The following is a 21742-nucleotide window of genomic DNA, read 5'->3' as shown; positions in this document are numbered from 1 at the left end:
TAGGAAGCATCCACAAATGCCAGGAGAACTATAGAAAGGGTTCCCTTGTAGTTGTGGTACATAGATCCAGAGTTGTTTGGAGCCTGGATGACTATGTGCTTCCCATCTATGGATCCCAAGCAGTTTGGGAAATTCCATCGCTCATGGAACCCAGCCGCATGGTTCTCCAGTCCTCCTTGGTGGGCACTGGCATGTATTCTGTGACCAGGCAATCCCATATGGACCGTGTCACTTGGGAAACTATGCCAGCCACAGTGGAAACCCCAACATGGTAACTGAAGGCAAGAGAACGGAAGGAGTCCCCAGTTGCAAGGTACCTAGAAAAAGGGAGAGAATTTTTTTAACTATAAAAAGGATTGAATTATGTTATATGTCTCTGAATTATTGTTTTAAAAGGATGGCCTAATTAATTATGAACGTACAATTAAGTATGCAATAAATAAATTGTGAATAATAAAGAAAATTGTGATTTTAATATAAAAAAAACGATACAGATTATTTAAAATGGTGAATGCTCTGTTTATATGAATCTTAAATCTTTCATCTTACAATATGCTTCCGGTAAATAGAGAAAAACATTAAAAATATGAACTTTTATATAAAACATTTATATAAAATATATTACTTACCGAAGGCAAATAGCAAGGCGTTCGGATGGGCTGATGGCTCGTCGACACCTTGTATCCTGTCTTGCTATTTGGGGTCCAATCAGTTTATTTTTAACCATTTTAGTGATCTTAATTTAGTTAACAAATACAAATTTAATACAAACACATTTAATAAAAATATTTTTCTAAGGCGGTTGAAGCAATACAATTGTTTGAGCCTTTTTCTTGTCGGAAGCTGGACCATGATACACGTGCGAGTTTAGCTTTGACACACCCCCAAGCGACAAACGCGGGGCGACGCAAGCGACTCGTCGCGTTCCAGTGTGAACGCAGGGTTAGTAGCTGAACAGACTTTAGTCCTGTCTCTGTTTCTCGTTCTTCAATGCTCAGGAACCCACAGGACTGCAGTAACACTGATCTCAGAATCTCAGAAACGTGCAGTCTGTCTCTTTAAGTGAGAGTGAAAGTAAAATCTGATCCTTTCTGGTTTTCCCTGCAGGGTGTGCATCAGTGCGTATCGTGTCTGGATCTACTGTTTTGTCATTAATGTAATTTTTCCTGAGTCTCTACAATAGTTCCTGTTTGAGTCATTGTGAGTATTGTTATCTTGGCTAATAATTCACTGTAAAATGGCAGAAGCTGGTATTTTAGTGTTTCAGGATGAGTTCAGCTGTTCAGTCTGCCTGGATCTCCTGAAGAATCCAATTACTATTCCCTGTGGACACAGTTTCTGTATGGTGTGTGTTAATGATTGCTGGGATGAGGAGGATCAGAAGAAGATCTACAGCTGCCCTCACTGCAGACACACCTTCACCTCAAGACCTGTCGTGAGTAAAAACACCATGCTGGCTGAGGTGGTGGAGAAACTGAAGAAGACGAGACTCCAGGCTGCTCCTCCTGATCACTCTTCTGCTGATCCTGAAGATGTGGAGTGTGATTTCTGTACTGGGAGAAAACACAAAGCCGTCCAGTCCTGCCTGGTGTGTCTGGCCTCTTACTGTGAAGCTCACCTCCAGCCTCACTACCAATCTCCAGCCTTTAAGAAGCACAAGCTGGTCAAAGCCTCCAGACGACTCCAGGAGCAGATCTGCTCTCAGCACGATAAACTGCTGGAGGTTTACTGTCGCACCGACCAGCAGTGTATCTGCGTGCTGTGTACCATGGATGACCATAGAGGACATGATACAGTGTCACTTAAAGCAGAAAGATCTGAGAAACAGGTAAGTGTGTAAATGGAGTAGCTACTCCCACCTTAGTCATCTTAGTCATGTAAAATTAATCCTTTACAAATAGGTCTACAGAAGGCATTACCACCCACAGTGGACAGCACAGGGATTAGGGATGCAACGGTACAGTGTGGCCACCGTTCGGTTTGTATCACAATTATCAATATTATCTAGCTCCAACATGCAGTACGTTTTTAGCCCTTTCTATTTCAAATCAACAAGGTGTTCCTACTCACACTCGCAGAGCCAATATTAAATAGAAAAAAGGCACAGATTAATTCAAATAACAAAATGTATTGTTATTTATATGTCTGCTGACTGTGTTTTTTCCTTGTTCATCATACTCAACTCTGAAGCCAAAACGGTCCCAAATAGCAGATTTATAAGCTGAAAGCGCCTGTTCAACTTTCATTTTCTCCGTTTTGCATGATCACGCAGCTGAGAAAGTTTTGTTTAATTAGCACTTAAATCTTCAGAGTCTGCCTTCAGAGCGCTGATTGGCTCCTGGGAAATTCAGAAAACATTATGATCATAGACTGTATATAGCTGGACAGAGCATCGTCTCTCAAAAGTGAAGCCACCACAGGTCGGGCGCCCCCTGCTGTTCGGCTGCAGAAAGCTGTGTAACCCCACCCATCCCCATAGGTTTCAATGGCAAAACAGACAACTTTCAATCACGTTTTTTTCTAATATGCTGTAATTCTACCTCCATTATTTAAATGCAGCAGCTAGTGTAACCTCTGCTTATATTGTCAATTTTTTATATTCTCACAGAGTTCGTTTTTTAAAACGTTATTCAGCTCTATTCAAAAAAGGTGTGGTTATGGTAAAAGGGCTGCTTATGGGCGGGACCAATAACAGTCCGTCAGCTCCGCTCCGCCCCGCTCTGCAGTCTGTGACCGCGAGGCAGCCCTCAGGGGCGGGGTTATTTAAATGAGTAGGCGGTCTCTCCACAGCCTTTCTCCCTCCTCTGGTCTCTACTGCGCAGACTCTGGTCTCTGAATCGCCAAAATGGCGGAAGATTTTGGCTTCATTTTCATTGAATGAATGGGAACGGCGACACGGCGTCCATCTTTATATACAGTCTATGATTATGATTGGTTGTTGCATGGTGGAGAGACACGCCTAGAGAAGTTTATAAAGAAGTCTTCCCCGGGTCCTAAGCAGTCCTGTCTATCGCCCAATACACAGAATACAGTGTCCAATCAATAACCACAAATAAAAAAATAAAGTTTTATCACCAGCGAACCAAATAAGGACCAGAACCAGAAAGAGACAGCTGGACTAAAAAGTCAAACTTTTTATTTTCTTAACAGGGAATTAGCAAACTCAAATGAAAGTGTTAATTCTTCTGTAGAAGGGAAAGACAGCAGTTGGGTTGGGGGTGGGTTTGTGGGGTGGAGACAGAGGAGCAGGGCAAAAAAAATACACAGCGTTGATGTGTCTGTCTCATGGAGCAAAAAAACTCACTGCCCTGTGCTGAGTGAGTGTCTTCATGTGCGTTTATCAGCAGCACGCTCTCAGCCCCTCCACCTGGTCATGTTGCATAGTCTGCTTTCCTAAACAGTGCTGCTTAACTGCGGATCTGTGCATTCAGCACCATGTACAGCGGGAGAGCATTCGCTCGCTCTGTTAGTGTGCGTACCGAAATATCGCGTTCATCCGGGTGTATCAAACAGAACAGGCCAAACCGAACGGTTTGATGAAATACAGAGAACCTTTACGTACCTAGTGGTAATGATTGTGACCGGTGGTATCTGGCTATAATTGTGAATCCAATCACTGACTTAGAATTCGCATTCACTTTCAATGCAGGAAAACACACACACATATCCTACAGATCAGTGCAGCGTTCTTTAGCTTTCATGGGAGAAGCCAAAATTATGGAACCCAATACCAGCACCTGTCCCATTACATGTGGCATGTAAATGTTTAATTAATGTGTTTTGTTGTCTGGTTTATTTGCAGAAGCAGTTGGTGGAAACACAGAGGAAATACAAGGAGAGAATCCAGGAGAGAGAGAAGGAGCTTCAGGAGTTAATAGAGGCTGTGGAGACTCACAAGGTGATTTTTAAAATAACGAAGTATAAAGATCAGATTTTTAAAAAAACTCTTTGAGGAACATCACTTTTTATTTTCACTTTTCATTATTTCTAATGCATTCATCCACTCGGTTATGGCAAGCTTCATGACTAGGTGAACAATGACAATGGAGTAGTTATAGTGAAAATTGGCATTTGATGGGAATGCGGTTGATCTAGAGCTGCAATTGTGTTGAACTGTTTATGGAGACGTTCTTGTTCTGTCTCAAAGATGCATTTTTACTTTCTGAATTTTTTGGACTAAAGCTCAATCTTCACCTCAGTATGGAGATGATATGATAAATATTAGGTGAAAAGTGTAAAGATTGTCATGGATGTCAAAAGTTACTTTCTTAAAGAAACAGGGTTATCTGTTCTCCCAAGATGATATGGTGGACAAGGAATTCCTGTACATGTTTTAATTATATTAAACATACTTCTTGCTTAAATCTAATCTAATTTGTGATCTGAAATATTTTTACAGTAATTTTTACTGATGTTAATGGGCTGTTTCTAACAGATACCTGTCTCTGTTCCACTACCAGCGCTCTGCTCAGACAGCAGTGGAGGACAGTGAGAAGATCTTCACTGAGATGATCCTCTCCATTGAGAGAAGACGCTCTGAGGTGAGGCAGATGATCAGAGATCAGGAGAAAGCTGCAGTGAGTGAAGCTGAAGAACGTCTGAAGAGACTGGAGCAGGAGATCACAGAGCTGAAGAGGAGAGATGCTGATCTAGAGAAGCTTTCATTCACAGAGGATCACATCCATTTCCTCCAGGTAACAGACTCTGTTTTTCTCCCCAAATACAACGTTTATTTTTTTAGTGTGATCTACACTACTGCTCACAGAGATCACAGTGAAATTTTCTTGCTTTCAATGGAAACACACTTAAGATTATGAAATAAAGCAAATAAACAGGACAAGCAGACATTGTCAGAGTAAGAAATATTGATTTGAATGAAAATGATGACTGTGTACTTCAAATTTTGCCTTCATCAAAGAAGCCACCTTTTGCAGCAATTACAGCCTGGCAGACTTTAGGCATTCTAGCTGTCAACTTTTAGAGGTAATCTGATGTGATTTCACCCCGTGCTTCCTGTAGCATCTCCCACAACATGGATTGGCTTGATGCAGTCTTCCTCCGTACCATACGATCAAGCTGCTCCACAACAGTTTAATAGGGTTCAGACCCGGAGACTGTGCTGATCCACTCCATTACAGTCAAAATCCCGACTCCTTATTTCTTAAATATTGCCGACACAGTTTGAAGGTGTGTTTGGAGTCGTTATCCTGTTGCAAAATAGTGTGGTAGTCGTCTTTTCTTTAAGATTCCTTCCTCTCTGTATAAATCTCCTATTTTACCACCTCCAAAGCATCCTCAGACCATCACGCTACCTCCACCATGCTTGACAGATGACATTAAGCATTGGTCATGCATCTTTTCATTGGTCCCGCGCCTCACAATTGTTCTTCTGTTTGATCCAAAGACCTCAAACAACATCCTTCTTCCAATCTTCCAGTGTCCAATGTCTTTTCTCTTTGGCCAGTTTTTTCTTTTTATTAGCCATTGTGAGGTATGGCTTTTTCTTGCCAATTCTGCCGTGAAGTCCAGCATCCTGAAGCCGCCTCTTGACTGTTGATGCTGACAATGGTGTTTGACGGGTCCCATTTAGTGCAGCTGTTAGTTGACAGTCTAGGAGAGCACACTCTAAGATATTTATCTTTTTTGCACAGTTGTGCATCAGGGCCTCCCACTCCTTTTTCTGTCCTTGTTAGAGCCAGTTTGTGTCACTCTTCGAAGGGAGTAGTTACCAGCATGGTAAGATATTTTTAGTATCTTGGCAATATCTTGTATTGAGTAGCCTTCCTTTCTTAATAAAACAAAGGACTGACGGGCCTATTAAGAAAGTTCTCTCTTTATGGCCATTTTGAGCCTGTAAGCAAGCCAACAACTGCTGATGCTTCAGATACTAAACTAACCTTGAATGTTGTGCTCCCATTTATGCTCATTTATTAGTATAATGTTTTTCAGCTGTGCATCACAGTTGAGAAAGGGTGTCCTAACAACCAACTAGCCAAATAACATTCTTAATATGCAAAATAAGCCTCTGTACAAAAATAGGCTTTAATACAAACATTTGTATTATTTAAAATCATGTAATGCACCTAAATTAATTGTAAAATGGACAATATTGTTTGTGAATTGCAAGAAAATGTGTTTTTCTTTCAAAAAGAGGGAAATTTGCAAGTGATCTTAAACTTTTGAGCGGTAGTGTATATCCAGACAAACCAAGTCTCCCTGAAGCTGTGGGAGTCTCCCGCATTTCAGTAGTGGCTCCCTGATGCCCGCGAGTCACATATAATCTCCCGGAAATTCAGAACGAGTGCCCCAAGAGCGCACTGCACATAAACGGGCACACAGGCCACAGACTTTTTCAAATTTTGCAACTTGGGATGTCTGTATATCTGACATTAGTCTGAACAGTTCTTAAACTGAAGCTCATGTGCTAAAGAGCAGAGCTTCACATAAAGTTTCTGTTTCACCAGTGACTTAAAGTTGAGCTTATCAGAGAATGCGTTCTAGCTCACTGTAAACACGGGCAGACTGTTCTGTCCTCCATTTATTTTGTTTAAACAATTCTAAGCTTTTTATTTTACTTTGATGCTGCAGCAGCGCCATCTATTGGCTGTGTTCAGCAATTTTATTGGAAATATATGTAAAGTCAGAGCAGTTTTGATATGTACCTTTTATGTTTATGAGGACTGTAACCTCTCTATCCCACCACTGAAACCCTCCCTCACTGCTGTCGTCCAGTTTCCCTTCTGCTCGATTAATGTTTTAATTTAAATATTGCATGAATTCTGATCTGGCTGTTCACACTGAGTCACTTTGCTGTTTCGGATCAGATATATCAGATTTCAATATTTCAGTATCACATAAGAAAACTCTTAAATCTGAATTTTCCCTATATACACTTTCAAACACATAACAAATCTGTATAACAAATGACAAACAAGATTAAGCTGAATTTTCCTGCTTTAAGTCAATATAAATATGATTTAGTAATTGTTGAAGATAAAACTGCTCTAAATTGTGTTTGTCTTTGTTCGTCTTATTTGTGTTTTTAAATAGAGTTTTAAGTCTCTCTCAGCCCCTCCTGGATCTTCAGCATCACCTGCTTTTACTCTCAGTCGTCTCAACACGTTTGAAGTTGTCAAAAAGTCTGTTTCTCAGCTGAGAGGAAAACTAGACGAATTCTGGAAAGAGGAATTTGAGAAGACATCAGCTGCAGGTAAAAACTCTTTCAGTAATGTTGAGCAGTGTGATGTTGAGCAGTGTAATCTGTGTTAGAGCTTTAAGAGGCAGATAATAAGAGAAAGTGGCTCTCAGTTCAGCAGCGCTTCCCAGAAGGGTTTAGTATTTAATTACGGTCATTAGTTTATACTAATTTCAACACCTGACCCAAATAATCAACTAACAACTAACTAATCAACTACCTGCCCTCACTGAAGCAGCAACGAACCTTAAACACCAATTTATTTAGGGTGACTCATATGAACAGCTCCTGCATATCATGTGAAAGTCTAGGTTTTTGTCACCAGTGTCAGGTTTTCTATCTGGAAAAAGACATATTTTATATGAAAAATGTGAGAAGGTTGCACCTGTACATTTCTAAACAGCCGAGACCTTAATTTACAGTGTTATACCTTCAGATTTTCTAATTTAACAAACTTATTTTATTTAAAATTAAAACCAGTTTAATCCAAATTCTAAAGAAAGTCCAAAGTATTGTAGATTCTACATTGAGAGAAAATCCAGTATTAGATTAATTTAAAACATGTTTTACATTTTCCTGTAGTGAAGAAAGTGCAGATCCTTCTTCCTCCTGAACCTAAAAGCAGAGAAGAGTTTCTGGAGTGTAAGTCCAGCTCTTTCTCTCTCTCTCTCTCTCTCTCTCTCTCTCTTTGTTTAATCCTTTCATTCTCACACACTCTCAGAAATAACACCACAATGTTCAAATACACAAAGTTTAAACTGACATTTATACCTGTATTATATAATTAACGGTTATATTTCAACTGCTTACGTACAAAATTGTTACTTGTCTTTGTGTTTTATTTCACTACAATTATACAATTATTATGAAACTTAATTAATGCTGCGTATAATAGATCAAATATACGTATATTTTATGAATTTGCAGTTGTACCAAGTACCCCTCGCTGCAGAACCACAAGTCCAGGGGGTGGGGCTGGATCTGATCCAAGGGGTGGAGCCTGACCTCCTGACCACCCATATCTTCTTTTAGGTTAGGGTTAGGGTTAGGGTTAGGGGTAGGGTTAGGACTCCGAAAGGCGAGTGAGTAAAACCGGATGGGGAAGAGTCCGATCTGCTTCAGACCAATGAAAACACAACGTAGGAAGAGTTGGATCAGATCCAGCCCCACCCCCTGGACTTGTGGTTCTGCAGCGAGGGGTATCTCAGTTGTACTGCATATCACTTCTTTATGCAATAGTGAGCACATGTAAAAAAATAAAAAAAATACCCCAATCACTTCCTATCAACAAAGAACAGTAGTGTGTTTTTCTGAGATTTACGACTAAACTGCAAATCACTTTCACCAATCTTTCCCCAAATATAGTCTCCCATTATCTTCTCGCTACACTGTCCTTGGTAACGGTGTTCAGAATTTATTATGTCCTGGTGAAAGTTCTCGCCTTGCTCCTCTAAATAATCTTCATGATCTCTGTACATTTACTGAGATGGAGATCACAGAGTACAGAGTTTTTCACTTTTGTCTTCATAAATTGGCCAAAGATGTAATAAAATGCATCTGCTAGACGTCTCCAACCTGTTGATGTCTAAATCAAAATGAACTGTGAAGTTCTGGTCAGTCCTGTAAAGTTCTAGCGAGTTCTATACAATTCTGGACAGTTCTGAAAACTTTTTAATAGTTCTCACAGTTCCAGAAGCTTCTGAAAGTCTACAGTTTACTCAGCACTATATGTTTTGCAATCACTTGTAAAAATAGATACATTTCAGATATCATCGTGCTTACCACTAAAATAAAGTTTATGGGGAGAAATAACCTTTTCTATTAATTTTACCCACAACGAATTAGGAATATAGAATTCTTATAGATACTTCCAGTATGTTCTCTGGTTATTTCAGTTTTAGGGGCTGTTTTTAGATCATTTTCTAAAAGCTGATGAGTTTTCTCTCTCTTTCAGATTCCTGTCAGCTCACACTGGATCCAAACACAGCCTTTAAACACCTCTTCCTGTCTGAGAGGAACACAGTGGTGACCCGCAGCACCACAGTCCAGCCATATCCTGACCATCCAGACAGATTTGATGTATTTCCTCAGGTTCTGTGTAGAGAGAGTGTGAGTGGACGCTGCTACTGGGAGGTTGGGTGGAGAGGAGATGGAGGGGTTGGTATAGCAGTGTCTTATAAAAGCATCTCCAGGAAGGGATACGGCGGGGAGTGTAGGTTTGGGGGTGATAATGATCAGTCTTGGAGATTGTTCTGTTATTTCTCCAGATACACATTCAGATACAATAATGAAGCTACTGAAATCTCTGGAGTGCCCGTCTCCTCTAGAGTAGGAGTGTATGTGGATCACAGGGCAGGAACTCTGTCCTTCTACAGCATCTCTGATACCATGACCCTCATCCACAGAGTCCAGACCACCTTCACTCAGCCGCTCTACGCTGGGTTTTGGTTAAACATCGACTCATCAGTTAATCTTTTACTTTCAGCAAAATAGATGAACATGCAGAACAAAGAGAAGAGCTGGATGAGATCAGATAAGAACTGCAGAATCTAGACTGTAGATCTGATCAAATAAAGTTATAATAGTGCTGGGAGATATTGTAAACATTAAGAGTATTATAATTTAAATAAAATAAAATCAGGTTTATTGTCACATCACATAAGTACAGGTGAGTAAAAACCTTAGTTACAAATTATATTAGAAAGCTGATTCTTCTTTTTCTCATTATTATTATTATTAGATGTAAATTATTCTTAATTTACTATGAATAATGTTATAGTTTTGTTGTTGTTGTTTAACCATAATATTTTTAATATTATTTTTATGTTTCAGCCCATCTAGTAACTTTTCCATTTCCATAAGGAAATAAGCAATGTTATACTTATATACTACACTCACTTAGAATACATCAATGAAGTTATTTTTTAAATGGTTTAGATCATAAAAAAGCGCGTACTATTAACGTAATTTGTAATTCCCGCGCTGACCAATCTAGCTGAAGATACAAAACATACCCTATGCTGGTTGGCTAGCTGGTTACTTAGCTTTTGACCAGCATAGGGCACGTGTTTTTACGACGGCGTTTTAGGGCTACTAAAAAAATAAAAACAGTTCACTTCGAGATTGAAGTTGCAATATTACCAAAATAAAGTCGTAGTATTAATGAGGGAAATGTAACTGCGTGGAACGGAGCACTGAGGGAGGGAAGGGGGCATTTTCCGCCCAGGACCGGTAACAGGGCTGATCACCAACAGTTATCTACCTTTTTAACCTGCTGATTATTAAAGCTTTAGTGTTACAGGTAGATAATACAGTGTGCAGATTTCCCTGTGGTGGCTCCCGGTAGCCGAGCCTCCTGTGTGGAGACCGCTTGCTTCTGTGCGGACATTTCAGCTAGCCTCTAGATGGGTTTTTATATAGGATATACAGTAAATTCCAGTCATGAATAAAGTAAATAAGCCTTTTACTTAATGATATACTAGGTAACTTTTTTGAACATCATGGGGACATCTTAGACAGGTGCAGGAAATTTACCTTATTAAAGAATATGTTTATTTTTTATTTATAATATATCAACATTGTTGTTATCAATATCGTTAATCACTATGAATAGAATATTTATGATTAATCATTATTATTTATTTATTTATTTATCTGAGTACATTATATATTTTTATCTATTTCATTAATCAACAAATTTATGTATTTATTTATTATTATTATTTATTTATTTGTTTGGAAATGCAATCTTCCAAAAAAATTTGGAAGATTTTTAGGTTGATTTCAACCAGTTAACACCACGCTGATTCGCTGATTGATCTCAAAGCAATATTACAGCTAAACTACAACCTAGAAGCTTTTATTTTCATCCTCATTTACATAACATTACATAACCTGATATTTAAGTAAAAAAGCAGAAATTGAATTATTTTTACAAGAGAATGGGAGAAATTTAATAAAATATCCATAATTGTGATACAGATTATCATAACCCCAACATTTGTCACAATGCTCAATCTCATGTCTAACATATATTTATTCTTTCTCACCTGTGAGCCTCCAGCCTCTCCTGTTCTACCGCCTCCTGTCTCCCCTGTTCTACCTCCTCTAGTCTCTCCTCCTTCATCTCCTTCAGTAAAAATGCATATTTTAAATGTATCAGATTTGTTAAGGGAAATATTTAGTGTAAGGTTTCTTCTTAACATGATAATCCTAATAAAATCTGAATGATTTAAACCTTTTAGAAGTTAAAGGGTACATATTATGGAAAACTCACTTTTTGCGTGCTTTTGTATTTCCACTTGGGTCTCGACTGACCCTATAAACATTATAAACCATCCAAGCTCCAAAAAAATCCATCCATCCATTTTCTGTGAATCAGCTGAAAGGGTTTGGAGCCAGTAATCATTTGCTTCTATGAGCTGTTTCGATGCTCCCTACATAGAACCACCCTTACCCGTAAACCCCCACCAGAGCCCCTCCCACTAGATCAGTTGAAGAAACCATTTCTGTCATTCAGTTGAGACAGTACACTGCAGGATTAGCCAACAGACTTTGTCTTAGGTAGGAATCTGTACCTACTGCCCATGGCAAGTCAATGATGGAGACGTGCTTCTATCACAGTTAAGCATGAACTAGTTTGTTCGTTTTATGACATTTAGGACTAGCTAACACTAACATGCGACATGGCCATCAACAGCTTATTTGCATAAAAGTGACAGAGCCCTAAAGGGCTCATTCTAAATGTGAGAGTGATTTTGTGTAAAGAGTTTCATGAACATTGTATAGGCCATAGATCTATTCTGCAAGATTTCAACCCCCCTAAAGGGGTATTAACAATAGTTTGGGGAGGGGGGGGGTCAAACATTTAAATATACTTCTTACATATAATGTTAAATACTACAAAAACAATGCAGTAACTATGCCTGGAAGAATATTGTGAAACTATTTTGAGCACCCCTAACGTGGATCATACCATTCCATGATGATAATCATTCCTCTTGTTTACCTGGCTGCTGGCTCTTTATTGGTCAGGTGGTTGGCATGTTTTGGTTTAAGTTAAGGTAAGCAGACTGCGCAAGCTACAGCATTACGTGTAGGTAGCTTTCTATCTACTTAGCTTTCTTAAATATGCACTTTAAACACACTTTTCCTTACATAAATAACTCATGAATTTGCTATCCCACCTTAAATGCTGCTAATTTACCATTCCGCCTTAAATGCTGCTAATTTACCATTCCGCCTGAAATGCTGCTAATTTAGCATTCTGCCTTAAAAGCTGATGTGGCGGCACTCAGGCTTCAGGTTGTGGTTACTACTTTTGGCGCTTTTAATGTGATGCAGAACATTCAAATGGGAATCCATGTTCTGTTTTATATGGACTGTGTGTGATAAAACACTTTTATCATCTACTACAGTCTAAAAAGGTAACTGTGTTTTAACGTAGGAAAAAAAGTGTTTTAATGCCGGGAAACTGTTAAGGTGGAATGGAAATGTAAACAAGAAATTAAAAGCTTCATACGCTGCAGTAGACCTAGTGAGGAGTTAGTTACTCAAGTAGTTTTACAGTAAACTGGGGTATTAAATTTTTTAAGGTAAGATTTATTTTCTATGTTTTTATTAGGCTACTTTGAAAATTAACAAATTAACAAAGCTTTTTAAAAGGCATTAGCCAAGATATATAAATGCATTCGTACATTTAATATTGTAGTCCCAGTGTCAAAATATTTGGAAAGGGATTTTCATTTACTTTGTCATTTTCTATTTATTAATTTATTTATGCTATTTTGCTGTATAATATATTAGTTATGACTATAAAGGTTATTGTATGGTCTGTGCTACATTAGCCAATGTAATGGATTTATCTTTTACGTGCTGTAGACATAACAGTAAGGACCTCAGTTTAGTAAAGCACGCGCCTGCACTGTACTGGTTTCCATTTATCACTGTATATTTCGCACATATACTATGTAAAATAGGTGTGTGTTCTACTCGCTTGATTTATAATAATCCACATATATACTCTACTCTTTTTTTCCTTTTATGGCTATCTGATTAATCTTGATTCTCGTGGCTCGTACAAGCAGCCCAGAAACTTTTGGACTTTAATGAACACACTGTAATTTGCATATGTACTTTTTGCATGATATAAGACATTATTACATTACATTTGGCGGAAGCATTTGTCCAAAGCGACTTACAATAGTGAAGTACAAAAAGTAATAGAGGTTAAAGGTAAAAACATCTTTAGATAGGGCCAAAGGGAAATAATGGGATCGAGGAGTAAAGGAGGGGAAGAAGGAAATGAGGTTAGAAGTAGTTAGTTAGTTAGAGGTGTTAGGAGAGTAAGTGCTCTTTGAAGAGCTCAGTCTTCAGGAGTTTATTAAAGATAGTGAGAGATTCTCCTGATCTGGTAGTGGAAGAAAGTTTGTTCCACCATTAGGGAACTCTGTATGAGAACAGTCTTATTTTCGTACACTGTGATCTTACTGTACACTTTAGTTTGATATTAACGAGCAAATAGTCTTCACACCTCTTTTTTTTCAGCTAGACTCTTACACCTTTGCTGAATGAATGAGAGAGGGGACTTCCTCTCTCGCTGTCCTTGCATGTATGTACCACTATAAATGATTGTCTTTCATCTTAATAAATTCAGATTGGAAGGCAACTTGTGAGTGTGATCCTTTCAGTCTCCCTCGAGGTTTATCAGGGTGTGGCTGAAGAACCAGACTAGGGCAGGGATAACTAAATCCGGGGAGGGTGTAGGCAATCAGCCGTTTTACCCTTTTATAGAGGTAGAGTAGATGATACGGTAATATCTATAACTAACTTTTTTCAAAGGGGGGAGTGGGATGAAAGTCAAGCTAGTGTTAATTAATCACTAATGAATAACCATGAATCAAAAATAAAGAGAACACATTCGTTGACTAATTTGGAACTAACTGAATGTAATATTTGTATCATCGCTGTCACGTTTATTTGAGCATTTTATCATTTAGCTCTCCACAGTTCTCTGTATTAATAAGATTTTATTTGAATTGTACTCAGATTGTATGTTGTGAGGTATATCTTATTAATAATAAAGTGTAAGCTGACAGCTCAGTACAGAAGGTCTAATTATTACTATTAGTTCTGGGGTTTTTTCAGAGCACTAGAAGCAAATGTCTGGGATGAATGGCTAAATATTGCTGTTTTTTCATCTGTTTCTTTTGCAGCTATGAACCAAGCATTCTTAAGCTACGCTAGAACTAGCACAGATCCAATCTGGTTTATTATCACAACAATGAAAACACAATATATAGAAATAAAAATATGAAATAGACCATCAATATAATCAAACTTTACTAAGCTGTTTTAGCAGCATGATCAACATTACTAAACTGATCTCCATTCATTACTCTGTAGGTAGAAGTATAGATACTAGGGTTTAAAATACTTCTGTAGAAGTTGAAGTATCAACTCAAGCTTTTTAGTCTTTGAGTAAAAGTATAAAAGTTCTGGTTTCGGTCCTCTAGTGCACTGTAGAATATAACCCTCAAACCTATGAAAACTGTGTTACTTTACTTTACCTACTGATTCCAAAATATATTTTTTCTTTTTTTAAATGTTTTGTTACGTGAAATGATACGTTTGTATTTTCTATGTTAACATTTAAAAAATGTGATAAAGAGGGGAGAATGAGCTCTGGAGAATGTCTTCTGTGTTTATCAGACGCTCCTGAGTGAGTCTAAAATTAATGTTTTTTTATGGAGGATTTGAGCCAAATCTTACTATATAAATGTTTTAGAGTAATAAAAATAACAACAGAACAATATCACACTATTCAGCACTGCAGATTATTTTTTCTAAAGCTTTTAATCTCTAGTTAGCTCTCTAACCACTCAGCACACATTAGCATCAATGCTAACTAGCTCCTCTCTTCTATTATTCTTGTTTTTTGTAGAAAAATTAAAATTTAAAGGTAAACTTTCTTTGCTGTTTTAATAAAATACACCAGTCTGCTTTCTAAAATTAGAAGAATATCCTGAACAAGTATTTAGACTCTATTTTAACTTTGAGTTTTTAAAGGAGTTGAGACTAATGCTAATAATGATGAAGAACAGGCATGTTTGTTTACTTTGTGTTAGATCCTGTGGTGCATTGCTGTAGATTTACACCCACAGTGATAATAAACCTGCAGAATTCAAGGATTCAAGGAGATTTTATTGTCATTCGCATCACATGTGGTACATGAGGTGGAACGAAATTGTGATCTCACGATCCAGTTTACACCCAAAGAGCTGTTATTAATAGACATATAGATAAAAAAAAGAATACAATAAAAAAGAAATAGAATATACAAAATAGATAGATAAATACCCCAAAAGAATAAAAATAAATAGAGAGTAGAAAGGTTTCAGCAACATGAAGTCCAGAGTGCAAGTGTGCTATAGCAGCATGTTATGGAATTAGAGCAGTGGAGATAAAGTGTCTCAGTGCAAGTAAAGTGACCATGTTTGTAAACAGTAAACAGTAATTTGTCCTTGGTGTCAGTGCAGTGTGTTGTTAAGTGGAGTTTAAGAGTCTTATAGCTTCCGGAATGAAGCTGTATATGAAGAATAAGTAATATAATAAATTCAGTTTATTAGAGGGTCACAGTAATTAGAAGAAGAGGCGAATTTAGCTTCAACAACAGAGTTTTAAAAAGACACAACACAGAAATATTATTATTAATATTATTTATTATTATTACAGATGACAGTCACTCTCCCCTGGATATCTTTAAAATGTACTTTTCAGAGGATGCTCTGGCAGCCTGCTCAAGGAATAACCTGGACAATTTACACTGGAAAGAACTACTTTCCCACAGATCAGATTCTCTTATTACTCTGTAATGTCACTGACTGACTGAGGTAAGATAAAATTGTTGTAATTTTATGTGTCAGGATTTTACCCATATTCTGTGTGTGTTTTAAATAATCTGAAAAAGAGTTTTCATTGCCTCTTTTTTCTTACTGCTGTGTGTTGTGCTGGTAGGAGTTGATCAGACACAGCAGTGCTGCTGGAGTTTTTAAACACATTCCTGCAGCTCTGAAAGGTCTTGTTAATGAGCTGATTATTTGATTTGAGTGTGTTGAAAGCAGGGAAAGCACTAAATGTGCAGTGCAGAGGGCGGCAGGACCAGGATTAAGAAGTTCAAGCTGCCAATGTTGAGTTCTTGTACACCCCATCTGATTGTTGTGTCTTATCTTGTCTAATCTTCTAAACATTCTGTGCAATTACACATTCTCACCAGAGAGGTCTCCAAATCCCCAAATGTTAGAAAATTGCAGTCTGTCTCTTTAAGTGAGAGTGAAAGTAAAATCTGATCATTTCCTGGATTACCTGCAGGTGTGTGAGTGTGTGAATCGGTGTGTGTCGTGTCTGGATCTACAGTTTTGTCATTAATTTAAGTTTACCTGAGTCTGTACAATAATTCCTGTTTGAGTCAGACAGTGTGAGTATTGTTATCTTGGCTAATAAGTAGAATTACAGGATAGTTCTGTTCACTTCTCTCCAACAGAGAGCCAGGAAACAAGATTTTCACTTTTTAAAATGGCAGAAGCCAATGTTTCACTGGCTCAGGATGAGTTCAGCTGTTCAGTCTGCCTGGATCTCCTGAAGGATCCAGTTACTATTCCCTGTGGACACAGTTTCTGTATGGTGTGTATTAACAAGTTCTGGGATCAGGAGGATCAGAAGAAGATCTACAGCTGCCCTCACTGCAGACACACCTTCACCTCAAGACCTGTCGTGAGTAAAAACACCATGCTGGCTGAGGTGGTGGAGAAACTGAAGAAGACGAGACTCCAGGCTGCTCCTCCTGATCACTCTTCTGCTGATCCTGAAGATGTGGAGTGTGATTCCTGTACTGGGAGAAAACACAAAGCCGTCCAGTCCTGCCTGGTGTGTCTGGCCTCTTTCTGTGAAGCTCACCTCCAGCCTCACTACCAATCTCCAGCCTTTAAGAAGCACAAGCTGGTCAAAGCCTCCAGACGACTCCAGGAGCAGATCTGCTCTCAGCACGATAAACTGCTGGAGGTTTACTGTCACACCGACCAGCAGTGTATCTGCATGCTGTGTACCATGGATGACCATAAAGCACATGATACAGTGTCACTTAAAGCAGAAAGATCTGAGAAACAGGTCAGTGTGTAAATGGAGTAGCTGCTCCCATCTTAGTCATTTACACTGATATTCCTTATCTCATGCAAATCATATTTCTTTCCTTACATTCTGTAGTTAAAATTGACTAACTCACCCCACCCATGTAAAACTAGTCCTTTACAAACAGGTCTTCAGAAGGCATTAACACCCACAGTGGACAGCACAGTGGGTGTTAATGATTGTGACTGGTGGTATCTGGCTATAATTGTGAATGTAATCAGTGACTTAGATTTCACATTCACTTTCAATGCAGGAAACTCCACACACATATCCCACAGGTCAGTGCAGTGTTCTTTAGCTTCGATGGTAGACAGCGAAATTATGGGACCCAATACCAATACCTGTCCCATGACATGTGGCATTTGATTTTTTAATTGTGTTTTGTTGGTTGGTTTATTTGCAGAAGCAGGTGGTGGAAACACAGAGGAAATACAAGAAGAGAATCCAGGAGAGAGAGAAGGAGCTTCAGGAGTTAATAGAAGCTGTGGAGACTCACAAGGTAATTTTTAAAATAAGTAGAAGAATAAAGATCTGATTTGTAAAATAAATCTTTCAATAACAGTTCAAACTTTCTCCCATTCAGGATAATTATTTAGTTATTTAACTAAAGGTGTCCTTGTTTTTACAATGCAATTTTAAGTACCTTTCATTAGTATTAGTATTCCCACTTATTGATGTGAATGAACTGCTCCTAACATTCTCCTCTCTCTGTGATTCCACTACCAGCGCTCTGCTCAGACAGCAGTGGAGGACAGTGAGAAGATCTTCACTGAGATGATCCTCTCCATTGAGAGAAGTCGCTCTGAGGTGAGGCAGATGATCAGTGATCAGGAGAAAGCTGCAGTGAGTGAAGCTGAAGAACGTCTGAAGAGACTGGAGCAGGAGATCACAGAGCTGAAGAGGAGAGATGCTGATCTGGAGAAGCTTTCATTCACAGAGGATCACATCCATTTCCTCCAGGTAACAGACTCTGTTTTTCTCCCCAAATACAAAGTTTATTTTAGACTGTTTACACCATCTTTTTAATGTGATCTATATCTGATATTAGTCTGAACAGTTCTTAAACTGAAGCTCATGCACTAAAGAGCAGAGCTTCACATGAAGTTTCGGTTTCAACAGTGACTGAAAGCTGATCTTAACAGAGAATGAGTTCCAGCTCACTTTAAAAAAGGGCATGTCATTTTAACTCTTTCTGTCGTTCATTTCTTTTGTTCAAACAATTCTAAGCTTGTTATTTTTCTTTGATGCTGCAGCAGCGCCATCTGTTGGCTGTGTTCAGCAATGTTATAGGAAATTTCTTTAAAGTCAGAGTCAGTTGTGATATGTACCGTTTAATTCAGTATGAACAGAGACATCAGTCCAAATGTTTATGAGGTCTGTTATCTCTCTATCACAATTCTGATCGGTCTTGGATATTGGATATGTATCAGATTTCAATAACACAGACTTTTTATTTCCTTTCACACTGTCTCATATATAATTCATCTGAATCATGAATGACTAATAAGATCAGATTTAGGCCAGATTTTACCTGGTTTAATTCAATATAAATATGATTTAGAAATTGTTGAAGGTGTTATGTGTTTGTTGTTTGTCTACATGTAGAGTTTTCAGACTCTCTCAGCTCCTCCTGGATCTTCAGCATCACCTGCTTTTACTCTCAGTCCTCTCAACACTTTTGAAGTTGTTATGAAGTCTGTTTCTCAGCTGAGAGGAAAACTAGACGAATTCTGGAAAGAGGAATTTGAGAAGACATCAGCTGCAGGTATATTAAATAAATCTCATCACATTTTCTATGTAAACCCTGGTGAAAAAAACAATATACTTAATTGTACTTAAAACATGTTGAGAAATGTCTAGGTATGCTGTAAATATATTAACAGATTTATGTACTTACTTAAAATATATTAAAAGTACATTAATATTATGCTTTCATCCAATGTTTGAAAGTAAACTTTGATCACACTTCTAACAACAATAAGTACAATATAGTGTAAAAATACAATTTTAGTTTAATTTAATTCAATATATTTCTAAAATACTTATTTCCAAATATACTTTTGTACATATTTAGCAAAGTATGTTAATAACAACTGTTACAGTACTTCACTTAAAGCACAATGTATCATGTAACTTTTTAGAACTTAAATTACATTACTAATTTATAAATTCGAAAGTAAATTTGTAACATGCCTAAAATTGAAGTACAGTATATTAAAATATATTTTTATATCCAACAAAGTATACTAGAAGTGTGCTTCTTACAAAAGACAGGAACAAGAAGCATATTTACACTTTAATGTAAATATATTTACCATCAATTCTTAGTACATTCCTAATAATTATTCCATAAATAATCATACTGCACTCAGTACCTCATAATGACAAAGTAAAAACTATTTTGGATTTTTTTTAAGTAAAAGAGTGTGAAGAGTTTCAGAATGCACTGTAGGTTCTTCTCTAAATCCTGATGAAGTGGTCAGTAGTTTCTGGACTGAAGTGGTTGAGACTGTATATAAGGTGTGACTTTATTGTGATTGAAAGTCCAGGTAGGGTAGATTAAGACTCTACATCTACATGGAGAGAAAATCCAGTATTAGATTATTTTAATGCTGTAGTAAATGTACAGAGGGAACAGAAGCTCAGTGATGCTGTGTAGTAACTGTGTACATTTTCCTCTAGTGAAGGAAGTGCAGATCATTCTTCCTCCTGAACTCAAAAGAGAAGAGTTTCTGCAGTGTAAGTCCAGCCCTTTCTCTCTCTCTCTCTATCTCTCTCTCTCTCTCTCTGTCTCTCTCTCTCTCTTTAACCTTTTCATTCTCACACACTCTCAGAAATAACACCACAATGTTCAAATACACAAAGTTTAATCTGATAAGTATACCTCTCCATTAAAAACACCAGATGGGCTGAACAGAGATTACGTCTGTCCCAGTCTAGAACTGCAGGTACATTTCCTGAATGGACCAATTCATTCCGATTCAGCGTTAAATAGTTTAAACCATTTATATCATTAACAGAACAGAGTTTTTTACATTTTCAACTTCATATTATAACCTTAAACTATATTCCACAGCACGTCTAAATACAGAATTTTATTCATTTTTAACACATTATCATTTGTTTAAAACTGAATGGAAGAATCACAATAAAAAAATCACAATAAAATGTTTAAATTATTATACTGTTGATTTATCCTCAACATTTTACATTAAAACAAAGAGAGAAGAAGATTAAGTGTTAATGTTTTAACTGTTTTGAAAATTTTACCATCAGTTTAATATAAAAAAAGTTTCACAGCCAACCAGAACAGACATAAAATACATATTGTTTAGTTATTGGCATTTCATATTTGATTATATTACTGTTAACAGAGTAGAAACATAAAACTGAAAATGAAAATTGGAAAATAACATTTTTTTTAGCTATAATTCATCTCCAATACCAAAATAACCATTCTACAGTTTACTAACTACAAAACAACCCAATCACATCTAATCTTACAGTTTTATTATATTTTTATATATTCAACCACTGCAAGCTGTAAAGCTAAAAATTAAGTTATTAAGGGGGGATTTAAAGAAGTCTCCTAAATATAATTAAACAAATTAAAGTTATAAGTCTAGAATAATACATTTTAATGATAATTAAATTATTAAAACATTGTCCAGTTTTTAAGCTGATGAGTTTTCTCTCTCTTTCAGATTCCTGTCAGCTCACACTGGATCCAGACACAGCCAATAATTACCTCCTCCTGTCTGAGAGGAACACAGTGGTGACCGGCAGCAACACAGTCCAGCCATATTGGATATATAAATTGGGCATTGTTATGTGGCCTCAGGTTCTGTGTAGAGAGAGTGTGAGTGGACGCTGCTACTGGGAGGTTGAGTGGAGAGGAGATGGAGGGGTTGGTATAGCAGTGTCTTATAAAAGCATCTGCAGGGAGGGAGGAGGCGGGGAGTGTGTGTTTGGTAATAGTGATCAGTCTTGGAGATTGTTCTGTGATTCCTCCAGATACACATTCAGATACAATAACAGAGATACTGTAATCTCCGGAGTGCCCGTCTCCTCTAGAATAGGAGTGTATGTGGATCACAGGGCAGGAACTCTGTCCTTCTACAGCATCTCTGATACCATGACCCTCATCCACAGAGTCCAGACCACCTTCACTCAGCCGCTCTACGCTGGGTTTTTGTTAGACTTCGACTCATCAGTAAATCTTTTACTTTCAGCAAAATAGATGAACATGCAGAACAAAGAGAAGAGCTGGATGAGATCAGATAAGAACTGCAGAATCTAGACTGTAGAGCTGATCAAATAAAGTTATAATAGTGCTGGGAGATATTGTAAACTTAAATAAAT

The 21742-nt window shown here is 37.6% G+C and overlaps 4 protein-coding genes across 4 annotated transcripts in view; all 4 read left to right on the top strand.

Moving 5' to 3' along the window:
• LOC125780508 (tripartite motif-containing protein 16-like) overlaps positions 1–21742 on the top strand; it is a 112038-nt gene that overhangs the window by 89991 nt on the left and 305 nt on the right. The window lies entirely within an intron of this gene.
• LOC125803813 (E3 ubiquitin/ISG15 ligase TRIM25-like) overlaps positions 1131–21742 on the top strand; it is a 269398-nt gene continuing 248786 nt past the window's right edge. Inside the window, exon 1 of the mRNA XM_049482106.1 lies at positions 1131–1200. The gene's annotated coding sequence lies outside the window, so the exon portion shown is untranslated. The remainder of the gene's footprint in view (positions 1201–21742) is intronic.
• Positions 1196–9703, top strand: LOC111189648 (tripartite motif-containing protein 16-like). The gene is made up of 6 exons (XM_049482140.1): positions 1196–1828; positions 3803–3898; positions 4461–4694; positions 7051–7225; positions 7787–7837; positions 9150–9703. Exons 1-6 carry the CDS (start codon positions 1238–1240, stop codon positions 9686–9688), a joined length of 1686 nt encoding a protein of 561 aa, XP_049338097.1. The 5' UTR covers positions 1196–1237; the 3' UTR covers positions 9689–9703.
• On the top strand, positions 16753–21738 carry LOC111197349 (tripartite motif-containing protein 16-like). The gene is made up of 6 exons (XM_049482107.1): positions 16753–17359; positions 17784–17879; positions 18107–18340; positions 18986–19145; positions 20063–20119; positions 21085–21738. Exons 1-6 carry the CDS (start codon positions 16769–16771, stop codon positions 21618–21620), a joined length of 1674 nt encoding a protein of 557 aa, XP_049338064.1. The 5' UTR covers positions 16753–16768; the 3' UTR covers positions 21621–21738.

Source organism: Astyanax mexicanus, chromosome 8 (genome assembly GCF_023375975.1).
Source record: "Astyanax mexicanus isolate ESR-SI-001 chromosome 8, AstMex3_surface, whole genome shotgun sequence".
NCBI classification, from domain to species: Eukaryota; Metazoa; Chordata; class Actinopteri; order Characiformes; family Acestrorhamphidae; genus Astyanax; species Astyanax mexicanus.
The sequence above is the reverse complement of the archived record's forward strand: the minus strand, read 5'-3'. Positions and strand labels throughout refer to the sequence as shown.